This window comes from Lepidochelys kempii, chromosome 8 (assembly GCF_965140285.1).
Source record: "Lepidochelys kempii isolate rLepKem1 chromosome 8, rLepKem1.hap1, whole genome shotgun sequence".
NCBI lineage: Eukaryota > Metazoa > Chordata > Testudines > Cheloniidae > Lepidochelys > Lepidochelys kempii.
The window spans coordinates 48871075-48896187 of record NC_136387.1 but is presented as its reverse complement, the minus strand read 5'-3'; the positions used below and the strand labels follow the sequence as shown (position 1 = coordinate 48896187).

The following is a 25113-nucleotide window of genomic DNA, read 5'->3' as shown; positions in this document are numbered from 1 at the left end:
AGCTGAACTAGGAACTAAAGCACCAGTGTTTCCTGAATTTTTTTTTCTAACATGCCAGATACTGGCTTGCTGATTTTATGTAACTTGTTGTGCAGCTCAGTTCTCTGACATTGTAATTTTCGTTCTTTAAATTATCAATACAGAGACTCCGAGCGTTTTTTTTGTTGATTCCTGGTAAAGCGCTCCTTGAGGTTTGCTACTTAAATTTTTGTGTATTTTGGGTTTTTTAACGTTGAAATATTCTTGATAACTAGTTGTGGAAACACCTTAATTTTAATTGTAAGAAATGTTCTGTTTCTTGTGAATGCTGCAGATGCCCCACCCCCAACATGGGAACAACTAGAAAATGGATTAGTTGCTGTGAGGACAGTGGTACATGGACTAGTTGATTACATTCAGAATCACAGCAAGAAAGGAACAGATCAGCAGCAGGTAAAGACTGGAACATTAGGAATCTGGGAAACTATTAGCCTCTAAACTTTGGTTGGAGCAAATGGCACAGATTTATTTGTATGTGACCTGGCTTCAAATATACTTCAATAAAACTAGTTTGGGAGTCTCATTGTAGTGCCTCGTGAGTATTGTCCTCAGCAGGCAATCATCTCACACATCTTTGCACAGTAGATCAGGATGAAGAAAAGAAAATCTAATCCATCTGAAGCTACAGGGAAATCAATAGCAAACCCCTTTCCCAAAAAAAAAAAAAAAATCTTTGTGCCAATGTTGCTTTTTTTAAAAACTGGCATATTTCACACATGAGGTGGCACCTTTTGAGGGACGCAATACCAGTATTACTTGCTTGTAATGGTTCTGTAAAGCTTAACACTTGGAACTCGAGGGAAGTGCTATTATACATCCCCAAACTGAAAACCTTTGTTTCAAGAACTAACTGAGGTAGCTAAACAGTGTTGTTACCTATCACATAATTTACCAAACCTCAGTCTTTAAAGCAAGGAGCTGCAAGGGGGATCAAAATTAGCATTAGAATGGGATTGTAACTACAGCCTTTGTGTGGATGCCATCAGCTAGCCATAGTTTTCATGCACAGCTGGGACAAGAAACCAAATCCTCCTACCTCCCAAAAAGCATGTGTGCCCCACATAGCTAGCAGAGCTCTGTTGCTCATGTCTGATGGACATTTCCTTCCATTTTTTCTTACGTACAATTAGCCAGTAGAGGGCAACATGCTCACATACCCCATGCACTATTCAGTTCCCTTTGAAGTAAATAGTGGTGATGGGGAACTTCAAAATCCCACTGACCTCCATGGGACCAAGATTGGCTCCCAAAATGTTCACCCAAAAATAATTTAATTTTTATTTATCAACTACTATGTTGTTCAGATACAGCCAGCACAGGAATTTTCAGTGAGAGGTAACTAATATGTGAAGTTCAAAGGGGGTAGTAATGGGCCATTTTGAGATCGAGGGAGACTCAAGTAAAGTGTTAAACTGGTAAAATTTCAAGTATGGGATAACTTGTTAATCTGTAACGCAAAAACAGCTTGTTGAATTTTCTGCAGGCTTTGAAGAACCCTTTCCCTTTGCCTGCTAAGTAAAAATGGCCATTTTAAGATAACTAAGATTAATGGAGATTAACATTAAAATCAGTTAGGTATTTGGGTATGGGTGTTAATTTAGCAAGTTTTCTGCCCTCATTGTGAAATTCTGGCTTGCTTCAATGATGGTAGCTTCCACGGTACTTGATGGTGTTTTAGCCCCAACACTCAATCTGTGATTACTAAGTGTTTTTTTAATAATGTGAAAAGAGACACCGAGCTCAGAACTGCCAGTAATGTTTTGTCCACACTTGCTTGTTATCTGAACCCACAGGCTGTTCCAATCCAGCCTCAGTAAATAGTTTTGCTTATGTAATCACTGATATGGATGAGTCCTTTAAATCTGGCACTGGATCTGCTGACATAGTACCTAATCCTGAGTACAGTGTACAGTCGTATCAAATTATCATACACACAAGTCCTTCAATTGCTTATCTCACCCTGCAGTCATCTCTGAATAAATTTTGTCAATAATTATTCACTTTGAACATCCTATTTTGTTGAGAGCATGGTAGTCTAAAGTACCCTCTTGGTTAATTCCGTGCATTAATTTATACTCAAGTGCCTTATTTTGTTGTCTTTACTCTTCATAGCCTCCTCAACACAGCAAGTATAAGACGTATATGTGCCGAGACATGAAGCAGAGAGGAGGGTGTCCCCGTGGAGCCAGCTGCACCTTCGCACATTCGCAGGAAGAATTAGAAAAGTAAGAGTGCCTTGTATAGTGAAAACCTTTCCTTGTCTTTTTTCCCCTGCCATTATCAATGGAAGCCATTTATCAGAATTGTGAGAATGAGGAAGGGGGGTGGGTGGGTGTGTTTTACCAGTTAAGAAGTTTTTCTGGTGCTTTCTTAAACTCGCTTTGCCTTGTTTGGCAGCTATGAACAGTTAAAAATCCTGTAACAAGCATACTTAGTGCATTAAGAAAAGGAGTACTTGTGGCACCTTAGAGACTAACAAATTTGTTAATCTCTAAGGTGCCACAAGTACTCCTTTTCTTTTTGCTGATACAGACTAACACAACTGCTACTCTGAAACTTAGTGCATTGTTTTTCTTCCTGATTTTAAACATACTTCCAAAGTGCGCTGCTTTGACTGTTCCCAAGTGTTTTGCTCGTTACCTCAATTTTATAATCAGGTGAGAGAGGAAGGTTGGAGCTGATAATCCTTCAAATCTTCAGCTCTTTCTTGGTCTTGTACCTCAAGCTTTTACGCTACCTTGAAGAGCTTGAAACTGAGGGTTAACCTTGCTCAGAGCTCTCTTCTTGCAACAGTAACTCTGTTGAACTTGTCATTTACACAGTGGCTTATAAACTAGGAAAGCTAATGTTAACAATATAATGAAATGCCATCTGTGCAAGTGAATCCTGGGATAAATAAATTATAGAAGCTGTAGTTTTAGAGAGAGCCGAATATTTGAAAGAGCAGAATTGTGTTGGTCTAAATGTCTCAGGTTGGGTTTTTTTTGGACTTTTTAAAAGCTAAGCAGTGATGATGCTTTTATAGATTAGAATTTCATTCTATAGTTCAAAATTTATATTTTATATGGCTTATTTCTCAAAACTTTTGCATTTTGGGCTGAAATTACTCATGAGTGTTCTCAGCCCAAAGGTTACCTTTTTTAACTTTGAGAAATACCAGTTCGGATATTCAGAAATGTTACTTCATGGTCATGTTTTAATTTTCTCTTTAAAAATAAAAAAGAGAGGGGAAAAAATGCCACATTTTGATTGTATAAAATTAATGAACCACAGTTGTGCCCTCTTATACATTAGAATAAGATCTCTTTGGGAGGGAATGCTTTACAGCTTGATAGAACACTGTACTCATAGTTTGGAACCTAATTATCTTCAACTGTGTGTTCTTCTCTACTCCTAACCATGGCTCTACCTGTCATCCTCACAGGTTGTCATGGTATATAGATGAACTTTGATAGGTGAAACAGGGAAGAAGCTAACATACCAGATGTGGATATCTCATGTAGTTTGATCAGCTATGACACATAATTAGTAAAAGTCCTATGCCGTCATTGTGATGGAAACAGTTTTCTTTTCCTTCACTGTGGTGTCCGTAAAGTACTGATTGGAAAAGCTGTTCTAGACCGTTGGTATTCTGGTGAATCCAAATTACCTCAGCTCTGAAACAGTTGAGTATATGTGCTGTTATTTCCAGGTGTTTTGAAGGTGGCATCTATTGTATCCAGACTCAATTGGCAGCTTCAGTGGCAGTAGTTCTGTTTTGGGAGGGGGAAAATGTCATCTCATCTTGAGTTTCAAATTGTGTGCTCACTGAAGTTCTAAAGGTGGCTGGATAACTTTGAGCTGTGTTTCTGATCTGTGCCTTTCCCTTCTGCTGAACTCCAGTGAAGAGCTATTTGATTCATTATTAGAATTAGAGGGTCAGTGCTTTCCTAAAAGAGAGAAGCAAGGTGTCAGCATATCTTAAATGAACTCTTGCTAGAGACCTGCTCAAGAAACTAACTGCCTCTTGCTGATTGTCTCCTGTGTAGCCTTTCTTTTTAGAGGAAAGTTGTAGTGAAGCAGCTCTGGTAATGCCTGGAGTCCTCAGGCTTCTGTGGGCCCATTCCAAACTTGGTTTCACAACGGCTTATGAGATAGTCAGCACCCTGGTTTCATTAGTGGATTATCCTCTCTGGCAGTAGGCAAAGACCAAGTGTCCATGTTTCAAGTATATTAGCTGCCTTTGAGACTTGGTATATTTGCAGACTACAACAGGGATTCATGGGACTGCCTGAATGGCTTTTTCCTCTGAGCAAAAAAAATACCACCAGAGGGTGGTATTGTGCAACTGCTATTCTTCTTCTTGAAGGCTTTCTCATGTGATGTGCCACAAGGATCCATTCTGTCACATTTTGCTGAATATGCGTGAGACTGTTGGGAACATGAGGTGTTCCAGCCTGCAGTGCTTTGTGTGCTAATGAGACTGTTCTACAGCTCCTTTTCATCATATCCAAATGATGTACACTCTACATTCCCTGTCTAGATGAAATTGGGGCTGTCTGGCTGAAGTTTAACCCAGATGAGACCTTCGTGATGCTGGCTGGCAGAGGGTTGAGTTCCAGCCAGAGGAGATGGAAAAGTTGATGTCTGTTCCCTTGATTAGAAGGGTTTGGGCCTGCCTTCTGTTAGTGAGCTGTGCGTTCTTTCGGTCCTGATGGAGCCTCACCTGCTTTTGAATGGATTAGTAGTAACAACAAACGGTGCTTTTTTTTTTTTTTTTTAAATCTAAGCTTGGCAAAACTACAACTGTTCCTCTCAATGCAAACTTCAGCAGCGTTACCTGTGCCCTTATCACCTCTAGATTGGATTACTATTGTGCTGTGCTTGCACCTACATCTGAAGACCTCTGAGAAAACTTCCTAGGGCAGAATGCAGCTGTCCACTTTTTTCAGTGGCATTTCTTGCAATCTTGGCTGCAGTGTTGAGTCTGCATTAGCTTCTGATTTTGCTTTTGGGTGCCATTCAAGGTGCTGGTTTTGATTTATAAAATCCTTTTAAGTTTTTGAGTCTGCCTTTGTAGGAAATTCTTATTGTTCAGTCCAAATAGTAGAGACCAGTTGTTGTGTTTAAGCTAACACACCTCCAGATTTTAATAAATGAGCTGATGCCAGGATATCTTTAGTAAAGGGCATTCACCTGGAATTCGCTCTGGGCTGGTCCAACAGAGTTCTAGTCTGCTGTTTTTCAGGGCACACATATAAAGCTCATATTTGCTCAGGCTTTTTTCCAGAGGAAGTGGAGTTAGATTTATTTGAGGGTGGGGAGATTGGGATTTTTATCTTTGAATCTTAAGAAATCACTCAGTTTATTTTGCAGTGCAAATTGTGTGTTGAATATTGTGCATGCACTTTGGGGTCTCGGCATATTTTGCAAATGTTCTAAAATAAAATGTGATCACACAACACTGAGAGAAGTGACCTATTATGCAAATAGTAGGATAGAAGAAAGTGGTTCTTTTCCCCTGTATTTTTTCATTCAGTAATGCTGTGTAAATAAATTAGATTGTATATTGTCTATTGTGACCCTTTTCCTAAAACCCTAACTGCACAGATGTTGTATTTTGAACACCTGAATGTATGTTGTTCCCATGTAAACGAAGACCCTATTCTTGTAATGTATATGTGCAAAGAGAGAACCAAGTTCCGTTTACTGTGGAAATCTTAACTCTGAAATCCCTGGAACACTTTGTCATTTAAAAAAACCTATCCTTAATATTGCATTACAACTTTTTTTGCGTCTTAATATAGGCACATAATCTTTGCTGAATATGTAGTATACATACTCATTCTTCTGAAAGAAAACATTTTGCTAACATTTTGTTCAAATAGCACCAAGAAACTCCAGTCCACCAGATATTAGCAATAAATTTCTGGCAAAGCTTCAGGAAGCTTGAATTAAAAATTGAAGCTCTTTCTGTAGCACCTATGTGAAAAATCTTGAAACCCAACTCCTTCTAGTTTCTTGTTTCATTTTTTGGTGTGTGATTTCTTTTTCTGAAGATTTCGTAAAATGAACAAACGCCTGGTTCCCAGAAGACCCCTGAGTGCCTCCTTGGGCCAGCTAAATGAGGTGGGCCTGCCTTCAGCAGCTATCCTCTCGGATGAAGGGGCAGTGGACTTGCCCAGTAGAAAATCCTCTGCCTTGCCGAATGGGATTGTGTCTACAGGCAGCACAGTGACGCAGCTTATCTCCCGAGGGACCGACTCCGGCTATGATTCTGCTCTGAAGCCAGGGAAGATCGACCACCTGAGCAGCAGTGCTCCTGGATCCCCTCCTGACTTGTACGGATCTTCCTAACTATTGTTCGAAGTGTCGTTTGTGTAAATGTGTGATGGAGGAAATATAAGGGACAGTAAATCCATTCTAGAAATGAAACAACAATTTTCCTGCCTTGCACCTTTTAGTGATTAAAAATGGCCTAGGAAAAAAAAGATGCTTTACTTCCTGCTTTTTATAAGGAAAAGTGGTGAGAGCCATCAAAAGATGGAGCTTTGAAATCATACAGTGTTTAGTCATGTTCAGTATTGAAAGCACATCAAGCTGTATGATGTGGCCTAATCATGACTGATGTCTTCCTTCTACTTTAGGCTGGAGTCTGTCCCCAAGAGCTCTATTTCTGCCTTACCAGTGAACCCCCACCCTGTGCCCCAGAGAGGACCAACAGACCTGCCTCCAATGTCTTTTTCCAAGCAACCCCAAATGGTATCACGAGGATCACAGTTGTATCCTGCTCAACAAGCAGATGTGTTTTATCAGGATCCTAGAGGAGCTGCCCCACCATTTGAGCCGTCACCTTATCCACAAGGTAAGAGTGTTGGGATCAGTCTTTTTTTCCCTCTCCTCTCTTTTCTCCCCCACCTCCTTTCCCACCTCCCCATATTGGTTCTTTGCCTGTGCTCCCCCACTCACCAGTGATTTAACCTCTTCAATTTTGGGTTTTCCTGTGGGAGCATGAAGGATAAATGCTTAATGTGCTAACAGCATAGTAAAATGGAAGTCCAGCATGGAGAAAAGGTGCACTTTAGTGGTAGAAATTTTTTTCAGCCGAAATAATAAATTTCTTATGCGATAGCATTCAGCCAGTCACATCCAGAGGGGATTTTGTGCCCTTAAATGAGAACTCACTCTTCTGGTTTTTGTTAAGTTTACGCTCATCCAGCATCATAAAGTCTCTTTTGCCACATTAAAAAAGTGGATGAGATGAAGTGAAGATCACAAGGCATTGTGGAAAATGGGAACAGTACCTACCCAGTTAGGGTGTTTATAAAACTTCATTCATGTTAAAATATTTTGAGGTACTCAGATGAAAGGTTCATGGCTTCTGCAGAAATATTTGCACCAGAGTGATGAATGTGGACAAGGAGTGGAAGCCATAGGAATAGTTTTGAAAAGAGAACAGAAGGGCAGTTCTGGGGGAGGAAGAGACTGATGGAGATGGTAAGGATAAGAGAAGGAAGTACTTCTTTGAAGAGCGGATTCTCATGATTGAACATGAGTCAGGCTGAGGAGAAGTAGAAATAAGGAAGGGAAAATTAGTGTGAGGGGGAAAGAGATGGAAGGAGTGCAATATGGTTTTAAAAAGGAAAGAGAAGGAAGAATAAAAGCAAGATACCCAAACCAACAAATTAAAATGTATAATATTTTACTTCATGTGCAAGTGGGAAACCTGAGCAATCCACAAAATTTGATCATGACCCCTTTGTTTATATATGGGACACTGCTCTGTAAAGTCCAGGGTTTTTTCCCCCCATGCCAGTTTCAGTGCTAAGAGGCTTCACCCTCCATTTTAGCCCCAGATATTCCAGCCCTTCCAGCATTGTCAGTTAACAGAAAAAGGGGGAATTAACCCACACAATTATCCCATGATTGTGGAAAGGCTCTCTCCTGCTGGGATGCTCTTGTTGAGTAATGGACCCTCAACTGAGTTCAAAGACACATACAGCAGGATAATCCCCACAAAAGGGCAGTCTGCCTCGGGCCTGCCCTCCCTTCCTTCCTTCAGGGCGAGGCTACTGAGCAGCAGCTGTCTGAGGAGCTCCTGCCTTCAGTCAGCCCTTTCTCCAGCGGCTGGGGACCGGAGGTCTGTTCTCCCCGATCAGCCACCAACTGTGCTGCATTTCCCCATTTTTAAGCTCTTCCTGCTAGGGCTTCTTGAAAAATGTTGCTCAGGCTACTTGTGCCCAGAACAGTGCTAGTCACTGACTGGCAAGATCACTCATGTGAACTTGGAGGGACACCTGATAAGTTTCTTCTGAAAAGTTGTGGGAATTATAGTCTTTGGGCCCAGTTGTGGTCTAGGCTCAAGAGAGCAGGGTGCACCTTCTCACCTGTGCTGGACTCAATCTCCAGCTGCTGTGGCTTGTCTCCAGCCATACTGGCTGGTTTGGTTAATTTAAACTTCGCTCTCTGGACTCTAGATCAACCTTTACATTCTCAAATGTCTTGTGGCTGATTTAGAATAGATTTTCATATAGGAAAAAGTCCTTATTTATAGCACTAAGATGACAGATGTGATCAAGAAATGACTTGCGGATGCCAATTTTCAACACTGTTGTAGACTGGAATTTCTAAGAATAAATTGTGGTGAACAATTGATATGTCTAATCATGTACTGACTTTTTGTATTGTTACATAAATTCAGGTGTGTACTATCCTACTCAGTCCTCACAGTGCATGTCTCGTTTTGTCCGACCTCCATCATCTGCTCCTGAACCTGGTGGTCCTTACCTAGACCATTACCCACCCTACGTTCAGGATCGTATGGTGAATTCGCAGTATGGCACACAGCCGCAGCAGTATCCTCCCATGGGACAGCCTATGTACCAACACTATGAGAGCCGTCGTGTGTACCCCTCTGCCCAGCCATACCAGCGGGAAGAGATTGTCCGAGGAAGCCCCGTGCCCATTGATGTTCCACATGGAGCTGCACCTCCCTACGTACCTGAATCCAGAGACAGATACCAGCAAGTGGAGGGTTATTATCCAGTGGGTCCACATCTCAGTCAGATCAGATCTTCATACCACAGAGTACGGTTTTCTATATACTTCTTTAGTTTGGTCAGAGAAAGAACGTCAAGGGACCGTTAACTTTGGGGAACTGGGCACTTTCTGAAGGAGGGGGGTGAAGTACTTTTTTAGGAGAATTAAATGCCAAACTCAAGGTTTAGTTAGTGGCTCAGGAGTCTGCTATTCCCTCCACACACTTTGTGCCAAATTTTAAAATTTGGCACGATGGCAACTGATGAAAACTGAGCATTGGTGGTGGTCACTCCTGAAAGAATGTAGTGCCATATAAATCATTTCAAGTAGAGAAATGTCATATATTCATATGAAACCCTCGATGACCCTGACTTTTATGGCAAAATAAAATTTGAAAATAGTGTCTTAAATCTTTTCATTTCCAGTGTAGTGGCATGATTGTGACATGACTGGAAACTGACATCCTCTCTTTATACACAGTGCAGATACAGCATGGGCACATGGTAATGTGAGAGATTCCATGCACTGACCACTCTTGACCTGGAGAGACTACCTCCGGAATGGGCCAGGAATTCCACTTTCATGACCATTCTATATTTAGCCCTTTGACTGGGATTGCCAACTGGAGTATCCATGTGTTATGGTTTTGTGTGGACATCAGTCCAGTGGAAACTAGAAAGAGACAGAACTTGCTGCCCATAAGCCACTTGATGAAAATAGTCACTCATGACATAGCTAGATTCAAATGAGTGATGTGGAGATTGAGGGCTCTGTATCCCATTATCTGGTCCATGAATGAACTTAAACTTTTCAATTTACCAAGTGTGTAGCTTCATCAAGTCAGGTATCTGATAAATCTGTTCAAGTGGTATAATTCTGTTATAAAATATATAATATCCCCAGATATCCTAAGTAACTGAGGTAAGATTATAACCTGCAGAGTTGTACAGCTACTGTACCCCAGGATGAATGACAGCTTTGGATTTCTCCACCTTGGAGTGCACAGTAACTTGAAAGCTAACTGCTGCACACCACCCACAAAGGAGTGGTTTGCAAGACAAGTATTTGGTCCTTTTGTGGGTTGAGGATCAAAAGAGCTAGGACCCGCTTCACTAATGGGGATCTAATCAGTTTTGGCAGCTTGTGTATGTTCCTTATTTCTAGGAAAGCTTGCACTATCACCCATGTGAACTTTTTCTGTGAATAAGATGCTGCAGTCTCCAGGACAACTTTAATGAGCACTAAATTGAGGCAAAAGTTTAGAGAAGGATCTTGCAAATAGAATTGTTGAGTTTTTTCCTTCTTACAATGTGAACTGTGTTCTGGTGTTGGATTTTTTTTTTCCCCACCGCATTTTTCCTCTTGTAGGGTGATGTTGCTCTACTTTGTGTTACATAAGTTACTCAACAAGTTGTTTATATTAAAACTTTAGGAGCCTTATAACCGACTTCCACCTCCATCTCAAACCCATCCCAGCCTGGATGAGCTTCATCGACGAAGGAAGGAAATCATGGCCCAGTTAGAAGAGAGGAAGGTGATCTCCCCACCTCCCTTTGCACCGTCACCAACTTTGACTCACCCCTTCCACCCAGAGGAGGTAAGCATATTTTTAACCAAGCTTTTGGGTTGCTGATATGGTCCTAAATTAGTTTAGGGGTGTGACAGGGTGCCACCTGGAACTTGGGTACCAGTGAGCCCACCTGACTCACCAGCGTAGGCTCTCTTTACACTGTACTGCTGCGACAGGCCCTCAAGCCCCCTCTAGTACACATACAGGTAGGGTCACACGCAGCTGCAGCTACACACATGCTGAGATCAGCTCAGCTAAGGCTCCTCCTAGTTCCCAAGGCACACGCCGCCGCCTCTTCGGAGTGTAAACCCAAAATTATACCATCTTGCGCGGCAGAGGGACCTATACAGCGTAAGCTCATTAAATTTGCTCCCTCAATGTTGAGGAAGATATGCAACAGCTTTCTGCTCGCACTTACGATTTCCACGTACTGGTTTTAGACAAAACAAAAACAAGTTTATTAACTAAAAAAAGATAGATTTTAAGTGTTTTATAAGGCATAGCAAACAGATCAAAGCAGATTGTGTTTTTGTTTATTTGCTAGGTAATCTAAGCTTAATATATTAAAGAGATTGGATATGAGCAACAAATTGTCACCCTAATTGTTATTTTAGGCAGTTTGCAGAGATTCTTGAGGGCAAGCTGCACTTGCTTGCAGTTTAAAACCCCAGGTATTCCTTTCACAGGCTAGAAGTTCCTCTAGCCTGCGTTCAGCCCTTCTCCCCTTGTCCAGTCTTTGTTCCTCAGGTGTTTCCAGCAATCTTTTTGGGCAGAGAGGCAGTGAAGAAACATGATGATGCCTTAAATATCTTTTGCATATGGCGGGAACCCTTTGTCTCCCCTTTTGGTTCCCACGCCTGGTCAGTGGAAAAACACTGGAATTCCAAGATAGAGTCCAGTACCAGGTGACCTGGTCTCATGCCCCTGTAGGGACACAGCAGCTGTGACTTGAAGGCTGTGTGTAGCATCCTCAGGAAGGCTCCCGGTGGGAGATTAGCCTTTTCTAAAACCTGTTGTTCTCCCTAAGGGCCCTTCCCAGCCAGACATCTAGACTGAGTGCATTCTGCCTACTGGGCGTTCCCCAGGTGTACACACATTTGTAATAGATGCATAGACAATATTCCTAACTTCAGATACCAATATGGTACATGCATACAAGTAGGATAATGATATTCAGTAAATCATAACCTTTTCAGTGATCTCATATGACCCATCTTGCATAAAATACATCAGATATGCCATAATCACATCTTAATAATATTACTATGAAGAATATGGGGCGTAATGCCACAAGGGGTATGTAGTGTTAAGAAGTGAGTTTCTTTCACTGATCCTGACCTTCTGAAAGGCTGAGATGAGCCTATAGGATAAGAAAGGGTAGACTAATAATTTAGCACAGTACTGAACAATAATAAATCTCCTAGGATCTTATATTAAACGTTTTAGGGAGAATTTTGTGCTCCAGTTATGGAGGTCCATATGGTGACATCTGAGGAAGACTGTTCTTGGTTCTCCATTAGACCTCTGATCTATCCTATCAATGGTCCTTAGTTACCTATTTATGCAGCCATGAGAGCAACCTTTCTGCTTTAATGTGTGGCGGCACTATTAGATTGTTTTGAATGTCTCTGTTAATGACCGGAATACCATTGCTAGACTTGGCTTTATTTACACCTGATATGGATAGAATTAAGTAATAAGGCAAGTCTTCAACCAGACCAAGGTCAAAATGTCACACCTTGCTGTGCACTGAACATTTAATACTGGGAGCCCAGCCATGTGTTTTGAATTTCACAAATAATATGAAATATAAGTTTGCAACTTCGTATATATAGTACATCCGGTTGAAGTCCTGCCAGTATCTTGCTTGAAGTGAACTGTCACAGGAGTTAACAATGTCTGTGATACGCCTCCTGCCTTTTACTTACAGAACCAGCTTTTTGTTTTTGTACAGTACTTGGATGAAGACTTGAAGGTAGCTGGGAAATACAAAGGAAATGATTATAGCCAGTACTCTCCTTGGTCGTGTGACACCATTGGCTCCTACATTGGAACCAAAGATGCAAAACCCAAAGATGTTGTGGCAGCAGGGAGTGTAGAGATGGCGGTAAGTTGGGATGCAAGAATGCAAAAAAAGTTAAATTGCGAGGGACCTCCTTTATATATTAGTTAGACTGACTGCAACATGTGCCTTTTTTTCAGACCAAATGTATCTGACAGTCAAGGATATAGTTTTACAGTTGCAACAAAATGCTCTGTTTTCAAAATGAGAAATCCAAAAGCCACAATATCATTTCTATTTATCTGTTTGTTCTCTCAGTTCTGGGTATAAATATAAACTAATAGCTCCTACCCGACTTGAAGCCACTTAGTGAGAGAGATACTATGATGTTATGTCATCAGTTTCTCAACACTAATTTGGAGTCCAAAAATATTTGTAATGAGTCCTAATTAGTTGGAGCAGCTCACCTTTTGTTTCCTTCACTGAGATGGAAGAAGACCTGGGATTTTAAAAACATTTTGGGTGCTTTCATGGTCATGGTTCAAGTTAACATTGTTTAGTTAGTTTTTTGTTTTTGTGGGGCTGACTCAGTGACCATCTTTTTTGGGATCCATGACCAAGAGAACTCACCAAATATTTCTCAGAAGTGCTGCAAATGTAACATGATACTGCAGTCTGGTATTGTCCTGAGTGCCTTTCAGCATTTTTCTGATTCCTCTCTTACACACACAATCCAAAGCTATTATTGCCTGGAATTGCTCTGCTTTAAAGAATATGGGAGTTCTTAATTTAATTAAAAGCACAGTAGTGGTGCAGTGGAACAGGGATTAACTGGCCCAAACAGGCATGCCTTAGTGGTGCTGTATTTCTGCAGGACAGATTTTGCCAGGAAGATGCCTACTGGGGTATCACATTTATTGGGAGCCAGTGATTGCAAGGGAAGAATAAGGCATGGATCTTGCATTAACACCACATTTCCACATGACCCCTAGTTAGAAAAACATTCAAAAAGTGCTGAAATTTGTCCTTAGTAAACTTGAAGCAGTCACACACAACCTTAACATTTTTGCTTTTTTGAAAAATGTATGTGTAACTCATCTCTATTGTGACTGTAAATGAAGCAGAAGCCAGTTCTCTTTTTTGAGAGGGTGTCAGGGAGGAGGAATGTTCTTTATGAAGAATTCCCCTGTTTCCTCCCCTTCGTTGTATTCACCACCTAATTTCTTCACTGTTCTACGTCATGGTGACCTGTCTTAGGACAAAGACAACTGGATGAGACTACTTTTCAGAACTCCTCATTCTGTGATATGCTGCTACCAGTGTGAACGAGTTCTCATCTGTCATCTGGCTACCGCCTGTCTGACTGACAGGATTTTCTGCCCAGCTCCTCCTGCTCTTCCTCTGCATGCAGGCAAGTTTCCCCAGTTCTTCTGCCTTACTGGAAGCAGCTGCACCTGGTGCTTCACAGCTGAGTTGCCCTCCATCTTCTGACCTCAGTGGAGCTATGTGGATCAGGGGAAGGCAAAATTGGTTTACTCCCAGAAAAAGAAGGGCAAGAAGCATCTTTGGGCAGCTGGTCCATTTTGTTTGTCCTGCATTCTCACTCCTGCACATTCTCACCATGCAGAATTGCCACAGCTAGGTCTGGGAAGTGGCAGGAGGTATTCTAAATGAAGCAGTTGCTTTCTACTTCAACAGCCCTGTGGACTTGGGAGCTGTCCTGCAGTTCCTCCTAAGTTTCTCACCTGCTTCCCTCCACCACCCAGAAAGACCAGGTCACAGATGGGGGCTGACAAGATATCCTCCACCTTCAGTGTGTCATCCAGTTTCATTGGTGGGAGGAGGGGAATTACTTTTCATCACCACAAAGGAAATTCCTCCACCTGAGCCATATACTGAATAAATAAATAGGGCCTTTGCTGCCTCACTGCTTTCACCCTTCCACTGAAAAAGCTTGGCACGAAACTCACCATTGGGTTCAGGTGACCTCCTGAGCCCCCTTTTCTGTTGTCCATTGAAAAGACTTCTTTCCTAGGGGCAGGAAAAGCCTCATCTTCTCTTCTCTCATAGTCTCTCAGAGAGTGAGCTAGAATCAGATCTGAACCATCTTGCTGTACTGGATCCTTTCTCCTTCCTGGAAAACCATAGTAGGGTCATGCCAGAGGAGTGGGGTTACTTGGTCACTCACGTAATGAAATCCTTTATCTCTTCAGAACAGAAATCCCCTAATGAGGAGGGGCTCACATTTCCCCCCCAAGGGCAGCCTTGACTTCCAGGACTTGTAGCTACTCCACCCAAAGGTGAACTTACGATTTCTGATTCCGAGTCCTGAGACCTGCCTGAGGATACAGTGTGTCGTGTTTTGGCACCTGGATAGAAAGGTGAAAAGGGCTGTTTTAGAGTGGGTGCTACTCAAATTACAACTCGAGTCTGTGCCTCATAAACCTCAAGGGAAGCCATCCAGTGGCTCCCAAAGATACCAGGGGACAAAGCAGTTGGCTCCAAACATCCCTCCTTGATAGGCAGGACATCTCTAAGTAACTTCTTGTTAATTCTCTGAATGGCATGATTAAAGATTCTGTGCATTTAGGGGAGAGCATCCTGGCTACTCCCTCCTTGGATTGGTTCTGAAGGCAGCTTACCTTTGTTTCCTTGCCACCACTTCAATGGAATTTGGAGAGGCCATTAATTGATGGGGGCTTCAGCTGCCAAGTTCCAGAAGGGCTGACTTTGAGATTTGGAAGGAGGGCCACTCGCTCCAGTAGGCTGTGCCTTCTCTCCTCCTCACTCTTGTCCCCCACGATTCTCCCTTTTTGTCATAGTAGTCATCCTCCATCTTAGTTTCTTTGTAGATCTTCCTTATCTAGGTGTGGTCGTTGCTTGTCAGAGCATTGATTCATGGAGGTGGCAGACACACAGGTTCAGTCAATTCAGGTGATAGTACAACTCCAACTGTGGAAGTTCTGAACTGGAAAAACAGGAAGCCTGTCTGGATGCTGAGAGGAAGAGGAAGGAACCAGGTGCAAAAATCCCATAATGGATAAGCCACCTGACAGACACCCTGAGCAAGACTTGTCCATACTAATGTTGGCACATTCTGGAAGACAAGCAGCAAGGAAAGAGACACTTCATATATTCTGTTACTGCTGTGATCAACTTTATTTTTCTTTACCTCTTGTCCAGAACATAGACAGTAAAGGCATACGTGACCAGCGGTTGGACCTACAGAGAAGGGCAGCAGAAGCTGGGGATGATGACCTCATCCCATTTGGAGACCGGCCAACTGTATCAAGGTTTGGGGCCATCTCACGTACTTCCAAAACGATGTACCAGAGTTCTGGCCCCATGCAGGCCATGGCGGTACAGGGAGCTTCCACCAAATCTATCAACATTTCAGGTATAACTGGTACACATGGTTATTTTTCTTTTAGCATAGTTTTGTTTTTAGTGTGGTAGTATAGTGCAGGTAAAAAATGTCTTAGGAAATGTTTTGTCAGAATCTTAAATGGTACCTGATGCCACCAGGTTCTGATTAATAAATTATAGATATTAAAGATGGAAAAGACCTGTTGTCTTCCTGTCAGTGCAGGGTTGTTCTGTAAAGTTCATGTTTTAGTGTTTTACCTGGTATTAAGTCCCATGCAACGGGGCTCCCACCACTTCTGTTGAGAGAGACTGCCAAAGCCAAATAGATCTCACTGTCAGGAAACTCTTTCCTGGTATTCTTCCTTAAATATACCCTTTCTCAGTTTCATCTCATGTACACCAGTAAATTTTTCTTCCTCTTTGATGTTTACACCCTTCAGATATTTATAGATTAGCTTTTTGTGTGGTGTGTGTTGGGAAGTGGATAATAAACTCCCCTTTCCCCTTTAGGGCTTGCCTACACTTAAGTTATTTTGGATTAAAGTAGGATGTGAATTTAAAATGTAATAGCTATTCTGAAGTAGTTCCTCTTGTGGACAATTTCAGATTTTATTTTGAGACTTCCTTTCCTAAGAAGTTGGAAGTGTAACACAACTGAAAGTACTGCACTTATATTCAGGTTATAATTATCATTGCAAGCTTAAAGAAAGCTTTATTTTGTGTAATGCTCAGCAAAGCCAGTGACATAGAACCATGTTCCATTTCTTATTGTATCCGCACCATTGATTTGATAAAATTTTCACTCTAGGAAATTCTTTATTTTAGATATAGTAAACAAAACAACTGGAGAATTGGCCTAATTACAGTTTTACAATTCCCTAAATCTATCTTCCTGGATTGTGAAGAAATTAATTGTTGAAAACTAAAAACCTTGTTTATAGCAGATTTGCATATCATATTTCTAGAGTTGCAGATCTTTAAATACCTTAGAGTTCTCTAAGAGCTCATTTTTCAAACTGGGGTTGATTACTGGATTTGTCAATGAATCAGCTGATGTCTTCAGGGGCTAATATAATACGGGTAATAAATAGTAAATTAATACTGAGTGAGATTTACCCTCTTTGGGGACTTGAAAGTCCAGAATCTTTCACAGAATATTGAGTGGAAGATGGAAATGCTAGTTGGCCTTGTGTTTCCGTGAGGAAGCTGCCTCCACCTGTTTTTCCTTCAAGGGTTACTGTACTTACAGGGAGCTGGGGAATGATGATTTTTTTACCATCTGAAAGTATGAGAGAGTTCAGGCATAGCATTCCTATGGAAAAAGCATTTTGGTGGTTAAACTAATCTTCCTTCCCAGCTATTATGGATATTCTCTTCAACCTATATACCAGTCTATTGGATTATATATGGAATAGTTCTGTAACTCAAAGCATTGTAACCTAGCATGTGTTATCTGGGTAACTCCTTTTGTTCTTTTGCAGATTACAGTCCATATGGAACTCATGGCGGCTGGGGAGCTTCTCCATATTCACCCCACCAAAACATACCTTCTCAGGGACGCTTCAGTGACAGGTGGAAATGTCTCTGTTTCTCATGCACATGCTCACTCTTCTTGTTTGTACTTTTTCTGTTTATAGTAGTTTCTTCTTTACCAAACTTAGTAAAGCTATTTTCTTTCCAACCCCTTTCTTGCCCCTCAAAGGGAGAGATTGTCCATGTCAGATGTGGCCAGTCATGGGAAACCCTTACCTTCAGCTGACAGGGAGCAGCAACTCAGGCTGGAACTGCAGCAACTAAACCATCAGATCAGCCAGCAGACACAGTTACGAGGACTGGAGGTTGGTACCTGTGCCTTGGAAGGGGCATGAGAGAGCCAGGAGAGAGATGGAGTTGGCAGATTTGCTTATTATAAGCCAGAGATTCTTCTATCATATTGAACGTAGTACAAAACTTTCAATCCATGATACCTGACATCAGGACTTGCCGGCGCTTCAGACAAAAGAAAAACCCTTGACTATTTAGCAGCAGGAACTGAGGACTTGCTCGCTCTTAATTTATTGATTTGATTTGATTTATAGCCTAAAGAGAGCATACCGTGTGTGTGTGTGTTCATGTCTGCTTGCTTTTTCTCTCTCGTGGTCTTTTCTGGGCCCACTAATCTGTAAGTAAATAAAGCTCTTGGCTTTTCAGATTTTGAGTTAATCAGACTCTACCTGTAGAAAGTTAAACCATTTTGTGTGGTGTTTGGCTTTGTGCTATAGCCCTTTTCTTCTTAAACAGCACAAGCCACAAAACTGAACAAAATAGATGTTAAAGTTTTTTAACTTTAAAAATAAAAGCTCAACTTTGAAGTCTACTTAAAATAAGTGTAATTTCTGCACAGAGGAATGGTATGGAAAGTTTATATTTATAAAAGGAACAATGAGCAGTATGTATAGCTTTACTTCATTTTATGGGACCTTGTGGTAGGAGGGAGTTGTAAAACAAAATTAAGCAATTCTTGCTGTCGGAAAGCTTAGTTACTTAGTTATTGACCTTTTCTGGAAGGAAAAGCCTTATCTTCCTACAGAAAGCAATAGAGAACTACTCTAAGGCACCACCCCTCTAGTCAGATTGAGGTTTCTCTCTGCAAGAATCATTGTTCGGTAAGAAGTCTTTGTTCTAGTAAGAGCTTGGTTCCTAAAGCAGGAGTTCTCATTGTGCATTTATTAGGTGTTCATGGCACTCACAATGTCTGAGTGGCAATGACAATTTCAAGAAGCACGCACTTCCCAGTTACTTGAAAAGTGACTTGTTTCCGTTCTTGGGCTCTTATTCAGGAACAAGAGGGAAATTGTATTTAAATTGTGCATGCTTGCTTTTGCTGATACTTTAATGGAGGAGTATTGGGAAGTTTCAAAACCTTTACCTGGCCGCCTTCCCCCACATACCACTATGACTGATCTTGATTGTCTTGCATCCTAAATGGTTAGATGTTGAACATTAACTATAAGTTTAAAACCTTGAGAGTAAAGCTGCTGTTCAGGTCACAGGAGCTTTAGCTGTCATGTTTGTTTCTAGACACAACTAGCTATTTATAATCCAGGAGGCATTTCCCAGTTAAGTACTAGAGGGGTAGGTCAAAGCTTTGGGTATAAACCAACCTTGGCCATATACATTTCACTGTAATGGATAAGTATCTATGCTAACTGTAGACCAGTAATCTGTGATTACTATAAGGAAGGATGGCCTTGCAATTAAAGTACAGAACTGGGACTCAGTCTTGTGCTCTGCTTTTTGGGTTTCCCATTTAATCCCTGTCTGACCTTGAACAAGTCACTTGATCTTTCTGAGCTTCATCTTTCTTCCACACTTCCTCACATGGGTTGGGGAAGAACCATTCATTGCCTGTACTTACATAGCACCTCCCATCCCAGGATCTTCAAACAATTTTATAAAAGTAGCAATATTGTAACTACATTTAGTTATATTGTAGGGATTTGGTGGTCTCTATTGTAGCAAACCCCTTTGCTTCTTATTCCAAGGACATGGGTTTGCTTAGCCTTCAGGAATTTTTGTTAAGCAAAAAGAACATTTATGCATGGGAATGTATTGTGGCTTCATTTGCAAATGAAAAATAAAAATCAGGGCACAACAACCCTTACTAGGATTAATGATTTGTCACAATATTAAAATAAGTGCACGTTAAATACTGACATCTTTTTTAAAAAATGCAAAAAAAGACGTTTAACTGGATGTAAGTGAGACAACTTGAAATATTGTTGGAAGTGCTTTCAAAGTCATGACATTATAACCCATGTAAGGGAGGGAAGGCTTTGGGTTTTGCAACTAGGCAACACTCCTGAGTTACAGCCTGGTCCAAAGCTGCGCATGGTTGTTGTGTGCTCAGTTGTGTATGTGCTTGGCTTTATGCATTTAGGCTGTTAATAACAGGCTGCTGTTACAGAGGGAGGCGACCACCCTGGCAGGCCAGCCACAGCCACCACCTCATAAATGGCCTGCAATGATCTCAAGTGAACAGCTGAGTATGGAACTGCACCAGGTGGAGAGGGAAATCGGGAAGAGAACCCGTGAGCTGAGCATGGTGAGTGCTGTGGGTGTGGGATGTGGCAAGATGGAATGTAGAGCTGCTTGGTTGGCTGCAGCACTTTAACACTTGCCAGTAAGCCCTCTGCTGGGTGACTGCTACCAGTGTTAGTCATTTCCCTGTCACCATTTTATTAGTTAAAACCTCTAGGTTAGTAGTATTGCGTGTCCAGGATTTGAATTCTAATGTGTTTAAAGGCATTCAACTTCATTTTTGTAGCCTTTTGAAAACAAAAGTAGGACTGATTTTTTTTATAATTGGGCAGCTAACTGCAAACTCTTAATATCAAATTGCTGTCCAAGTCTTTCTTTGGTTATAAATGTAGCCTTTCAGCTGACTACAACACATACTGTGTTGTAACATGCATAAGAATTTTGCAGTTCCATCCAGGAGACGGCCAGTGTTCAGTACTTAGCCTGTGGTGTTCAAGTCCTTGGTCTTTGCTTCGCAGTGTACAAATCATTCCTAGCTTTTGGGAAATTCTGTATCCTGCAAGGATGGACAGATCCTTCTGAATCTGTGGTTTCTTAGCTTTTGTGCGGTGCTTTGTGCAAGATTTACAGGCATTCTCTTCTTTTCCCATGGAATGAAGCCACAGAATTTGTACAGTGTGAAACAATATTTTCTGTCCTCCTCTTTTAAAGGAGACCCAGTCTTCACTGGACATGAAAAGCAACCTTGGCACCAATAAACAGACAGAAAATGGGCAAGTTGAACCACAAAACAAGGTTCCAGCTGAGGACCTCACACTGACGTTCAGGTAACAGGAGTTTCCTTTGGTCCTTAGAGGATAAGTTAGTCAGGGCTGTCTCTTTGGAAGACAAAGAGCATCTGATACCTGTTGCTTTTGTATCATTTTTATATTGAGTATACATTAGTGAAGAATGGAACTACTCAATTTATAGTTTTACCATGAATTTGGGGTGATTTCAGGCAAGTGGAGGAGTTAAATGAAGGGGGGGGGTGTGAATTGTTAACTCGTCCCACATAAAACAAATTATTCTGGTTTTAGTAGCAGAAATATTTCCGACGCATTAGCTGTGAAATGGGGATGTTTATGAAGATACTGAAAATCAGGGCAAAATTCTGCTTTTGCACCTGCACGAAGCTTCCAATGGTGATTGATCTCTGTGAGTCTTGAACTGGGACTGCATCTACACTATATACAAAAAGCATTACAATATGCTGTTGGCTGGAATGTTAGAAGTCCCCACATCAGCCATCTCAGGAGTTTTTACAAGCAACCGTTACAACAGTAGTAAGGGCATTACTTCCGATGTACTTGAACTAGGAAAGACTACAGTGGCTTCTCTCCACTATGAACAGAAGGGCACGAGCTTTGCAGTTGTCAGTTAGACTAGTCTGTATAATTGCCGTTAGGTAATTTAAATATTGATATTAGCTCGGTGGTTGGACATCAGTGAAGATTTTTAGTTAGCTGGTGTTTAACTTGACCACCAAGCTGTTACAGATTCCTGAATTTTTTTGCATATCAGGTAAGCAGAGGGACAGCGCTGAACCTGTGATGTGATGGTGCTATATTCACACTTAATTTTGTCTTTCCAGTGTAATTTAGAAGTTATTCTAATCTCTACACCTAACTGCAAAAAATAATAAATCCCTAAAACTATTTCCCCATGTTTATTCCCCTCTTCCACCCCCCACTGTTCCTCAGACATCCTTAAAAAGAAAAGGAGTTCTTGTGGCACCTTAGAGACTAACCAATTTATTTGAGCATGAGCTTTCGTGAGCTACAGCTTACGTCATCAGATGCGAATACAGACTAACACGGCTGCATCCGATGACGTGAGCTGTAGCTCACGAAAGCTTATGCTCAAATAAATTGGTTAGTCTCTAAGATGCCACAAGTACTCCTTTTCTTTTTGCGAATACAGACTAACATGGCTGCTTCTCTGAAACCTAAAATATTAATATTTTTTGCATCCTAACACTGACTCAAATGTCAAGACAGCAGGGTCCTAAATTGCTGATAATAGCATGACTTTGTTGGAGTCTAATGGAGGGAACATAGAGATTATTTAGCTGTCCAGAGAAATTAGAGACCTTCAGAGTAGTTGAGGTCCCATAAATTAAATTCAATGATTAATTTAAAAGTAGCCAAACCTCTTGTAATTTAGCCAGTTAAAATATAAAATGAAGATTTCTTCACAATTTTTTTTTTAGTAGAGTCCTCACTTAACCCTTTGTCAGACCTGCACAATCTGCCCTCTTCTACGTCATGAAACGGAAGCCACTAGAGGGAAGTATTAGTACAATGGCCATTTCCATCTGCGCTATGGAAATAATGAAACAGCGACAAGTATCTTGAAAAACTGTTCTGGAAGTTATTTTGGGCGGGGGGCTACATTAAATACTCTGTTTATGCAATGTATAATTTGAGTGGTAGTTAATTTTATATGTATTTCATAAAATGGATACTATCGAGTGCTGTTATAGAAACTGTACAGTTTTTCCTTTATAGTGTTGTTTGTTTTCCACTATCCTTAATGTATATTTTTTTTCTGATCTGGTGAGTATTCATGGAAAGTAAATAGATTCGTTGTACAAGGCAAGCTTGTGCCTATCTCATGAAATAGTCACAGATAGTCATTATGACACCGCAGCAATGATAGTCAGGGCCTTGTTGTACAGTTTGGTTTTTTTAATCAGTTTATCCTCCTTTTCTCCTTCCGCATCCTTCCTTCCACAGTGATGTTCCAAATGGATCAGTCTTGTCGCAAGAGAACATCAGCCTCCTATCAAACAAGACCACATCTCTGAGCCTGTCAGAGGATCCAGAAGGGGGAGGAGACCACCAGGACTCCCAGAGAACAGGAGTTGCACCCACCTCTTCTCCATGAAGTGAGGAAAGCATCCCCCAAGAGTTTCTATTGAGGAGGAGGAGTTGGTAGCTTCCATCACACTTCCCTCTAAAGGTGGTCAGAGAAACGCAGGAGCAGCAGCAGCAGGAGGTCCGGAGGCAATGTGCACGAACACCACTACTAGAAACAAACCCTGCACATAGTTCACATTAATGCGTTTTTTAATTAAAAAAAAATTAGCAGTATCTGCAAGCGATTCAGATTAAATTTGTTTTTGTTCTGTGAATGAACTTTATTTTAATAACTTCGGACGCCTTGGATCCCAGGGCTTTAAAAAAAAGATATTATATATATATACTCTGTTTGATTAATTGTATGATCTTAATGAAGTAGGTTTTTTCTTTTACTTTGGTATTATTACATACCCAGTGTATAATTCCTTACCACCTCTGCTCCCTTTCACCTCCGAACAATGTTGGCTGCCTCCTTATATGAATTTAAAGGTGAATGAGGGACATAGGATGGAGGGAGGTGATGAATTGCAGTGTCAGAAAACATGCAGCAAACATGAGTAGGTTTTTTTAAAATTAATTTCTTGTAACTAGGTGTTCTCCAACGCTTACAATACCTTTCTACTTATAACCATTGGCTTTTAGCCACAGTTGATGCAATCGTCTCAACTCAGTGAAAGCATTCCATAATATCCATCCCACTGCAGCATGTATCCCCAAGGCTATTATTTAAGCAGTAGCAAAAGGAATCCAGTGTATGCACATTACATTTATTTAACTAGGAACTGATCATGACATTGTATTTTGTGGTTGGGATTAGAGTTCAGTAAAGGACAGAGGGCCTCAACTAGTTGAGACCTGTATGTTTCAGAGAGAGATTGAAGAAATTAGTTGTCCAGCTCCTGAGCCTGAGCTGCTTGGCCAACAAGCAGTTGTCACTGAGCAACATGACAGAGGTACCAAAAAGTTTCCATCCCTTGCAATAGGAAGATAAAAAGAGCGAGAACAGATTTTAAGGAAGCAAAATAACTGAAAACTAGCTTGCAAAGACCTTTTTAAATCAGCCACTATTTAGAAGGATGGAAGTTTCCTTTGTTAGGGCACGGGAAGATAGTCTTTTATAAATGGTCTTTTTTTGTAGCCCAGCCTCTTGCAATCATGATAGTATCCAGGGTTGCTTCAGAAAGAGCATGGACTACCTGTTACGGACCCGATCCACAGCCCACTGAGGTCAGTCAGTGAAGAAACTTCCATTGACTTCTATGAGCTTTGGAACAGGTTTTCCATTTGCCTGTTTTAAACACTATTTCAATTATAGCTTTTTTTCCCCCTTACCGCTAATTACTGAGCGGCTTGTATATAAATAGAAGTCTTCTGATTTTATAATCTGCCACTTTTGGCCTGAAATTTGTTTGTGGTATCAGTGAAGGCTTCTCATGGGAAGAGGAAGAGAACCTTGGTTCACCTGCACAAAACTTGGCAATTAGCAAAAGTAGAGGAGGGCAAGTGTAGAAGTAGTTGTAAATGCTTGTTAAGACCCATGGATACCAGAATTAGACAGCAATGTCTGGAAGTCCAGTTGCTGCTCTTGAGCTTTGCCTGTCACTGCTGCATGGAATCCTTTCAGAAGCGAGCATTTCTTCTCTGTGGGAGAAAAGTTGCATCCAGAAATGCCACTTCAGGTCCAACAGTAATCCTGCCAGAAGCATTTGGAATACTTCAAAGCCAGGAATTTTTTGTGACCTATGTCATTTGCTCAGTCTCCCATTGGAGGTGGGTAGGTGGAGTTGACACCTGAATGGAAAAGGTTTTAAGAAGTCACAGGCCTTTCAGTTCTGTGTGGTATCATTCCACTGAAAAGTTCCTCTTAACAGGCACAAAAATCAGTGAGGGTTTGCTCTTGCTGCATGTATTTTGACTCTTTTTGCCTGCACTGAACTGAGTCCTTCTGAATAGAAAACTCAGTGGAGAAGAGTCTGTTCAGTGTTCCTCCCTCCATGCCCCCGTGGCCTACTTTTTGTTTTTCTTTCTGGATTAACTACTAAATCAGAAAGCACTGGTTATGTAATAAATTTATTGCATTGCTTTGGTTGGGTAAAAGCAAGAGTTAATACTTTTCTTGTTTAGTTGTTTCTTAACCCTTAACTCCTGCTGAGGTCATAGGAACCTTGGACTAAGCTTTGCGTCCATTATACTAT

General features: G+C 41.2%; 1 protein-coding gene across 10 annotated transcripts in view; it reads left to right on the top strand.

Moving 5' to 3' along the window:
* The window catches only part of RC3H1 (ring finger and CCCH-type domains 1), a 99265-nt gene extending 75491 nt beyond the window's left edge, over positions 1 to 23774 (top strand). For 4 of the 10 annotated variants that reach the window (XM_073356422.2, XM_073356418.1, XM_073356419.2 and 1 more), the window contains exons 8-20: positions 314 to 432; positions 2152 to 2264; positions 6078 to 6359; positions 6666 to 6883; positions 8720 to 9105; positions 10490 to 10654; positions 12558 to 12734; positions 15813 to 16026; positions 17477 to 17567; positions 17698 to 17833; positions 19915 to 20079; positions 20727 to 20842; positions 22793 to 23774. In XM_073356422.2, coding sequence (XP_073212523.1) covers positions 314 to 432; positions 2152 to 2264; positions 6078 to 6359; positions 6666 to 6883; positions 8720 to 9105; positions 10490 to 10654; positions 12558 to 12734; positions 15813 to 16026; positions 17477 to 17567; positions 17698 to 17833; positions 19915 to 20079; positions 20727 to 20842; positions 22793 to 22943 — 2333 coding nt within the window. In that variant the 3' untranslated portion in view covers positions 22944 to 23774. The remainder of the gene's footprint in view (positions 1 to 313; positions 433 to 2151; positions 2265 to 6077; positions 6360 to 6665; positions 6884 to 8719; positions 9106 to 10489; positions 10655 to 12557; positions 12735 to 15812; positions 16027 to 17476; positions 17568 to 17697; positions 17834 to 19914; positions 20080 to 20726; positions 20843 to 22792) is intronic. The other 6 variants (XM_073356421.1, XM_073356424.1, XM_073356425.1 and 3 more) reach the window with 6 other exon arrangements.
* Positions 23775 to 25113: the final 1339 nt, after the last annotated feature.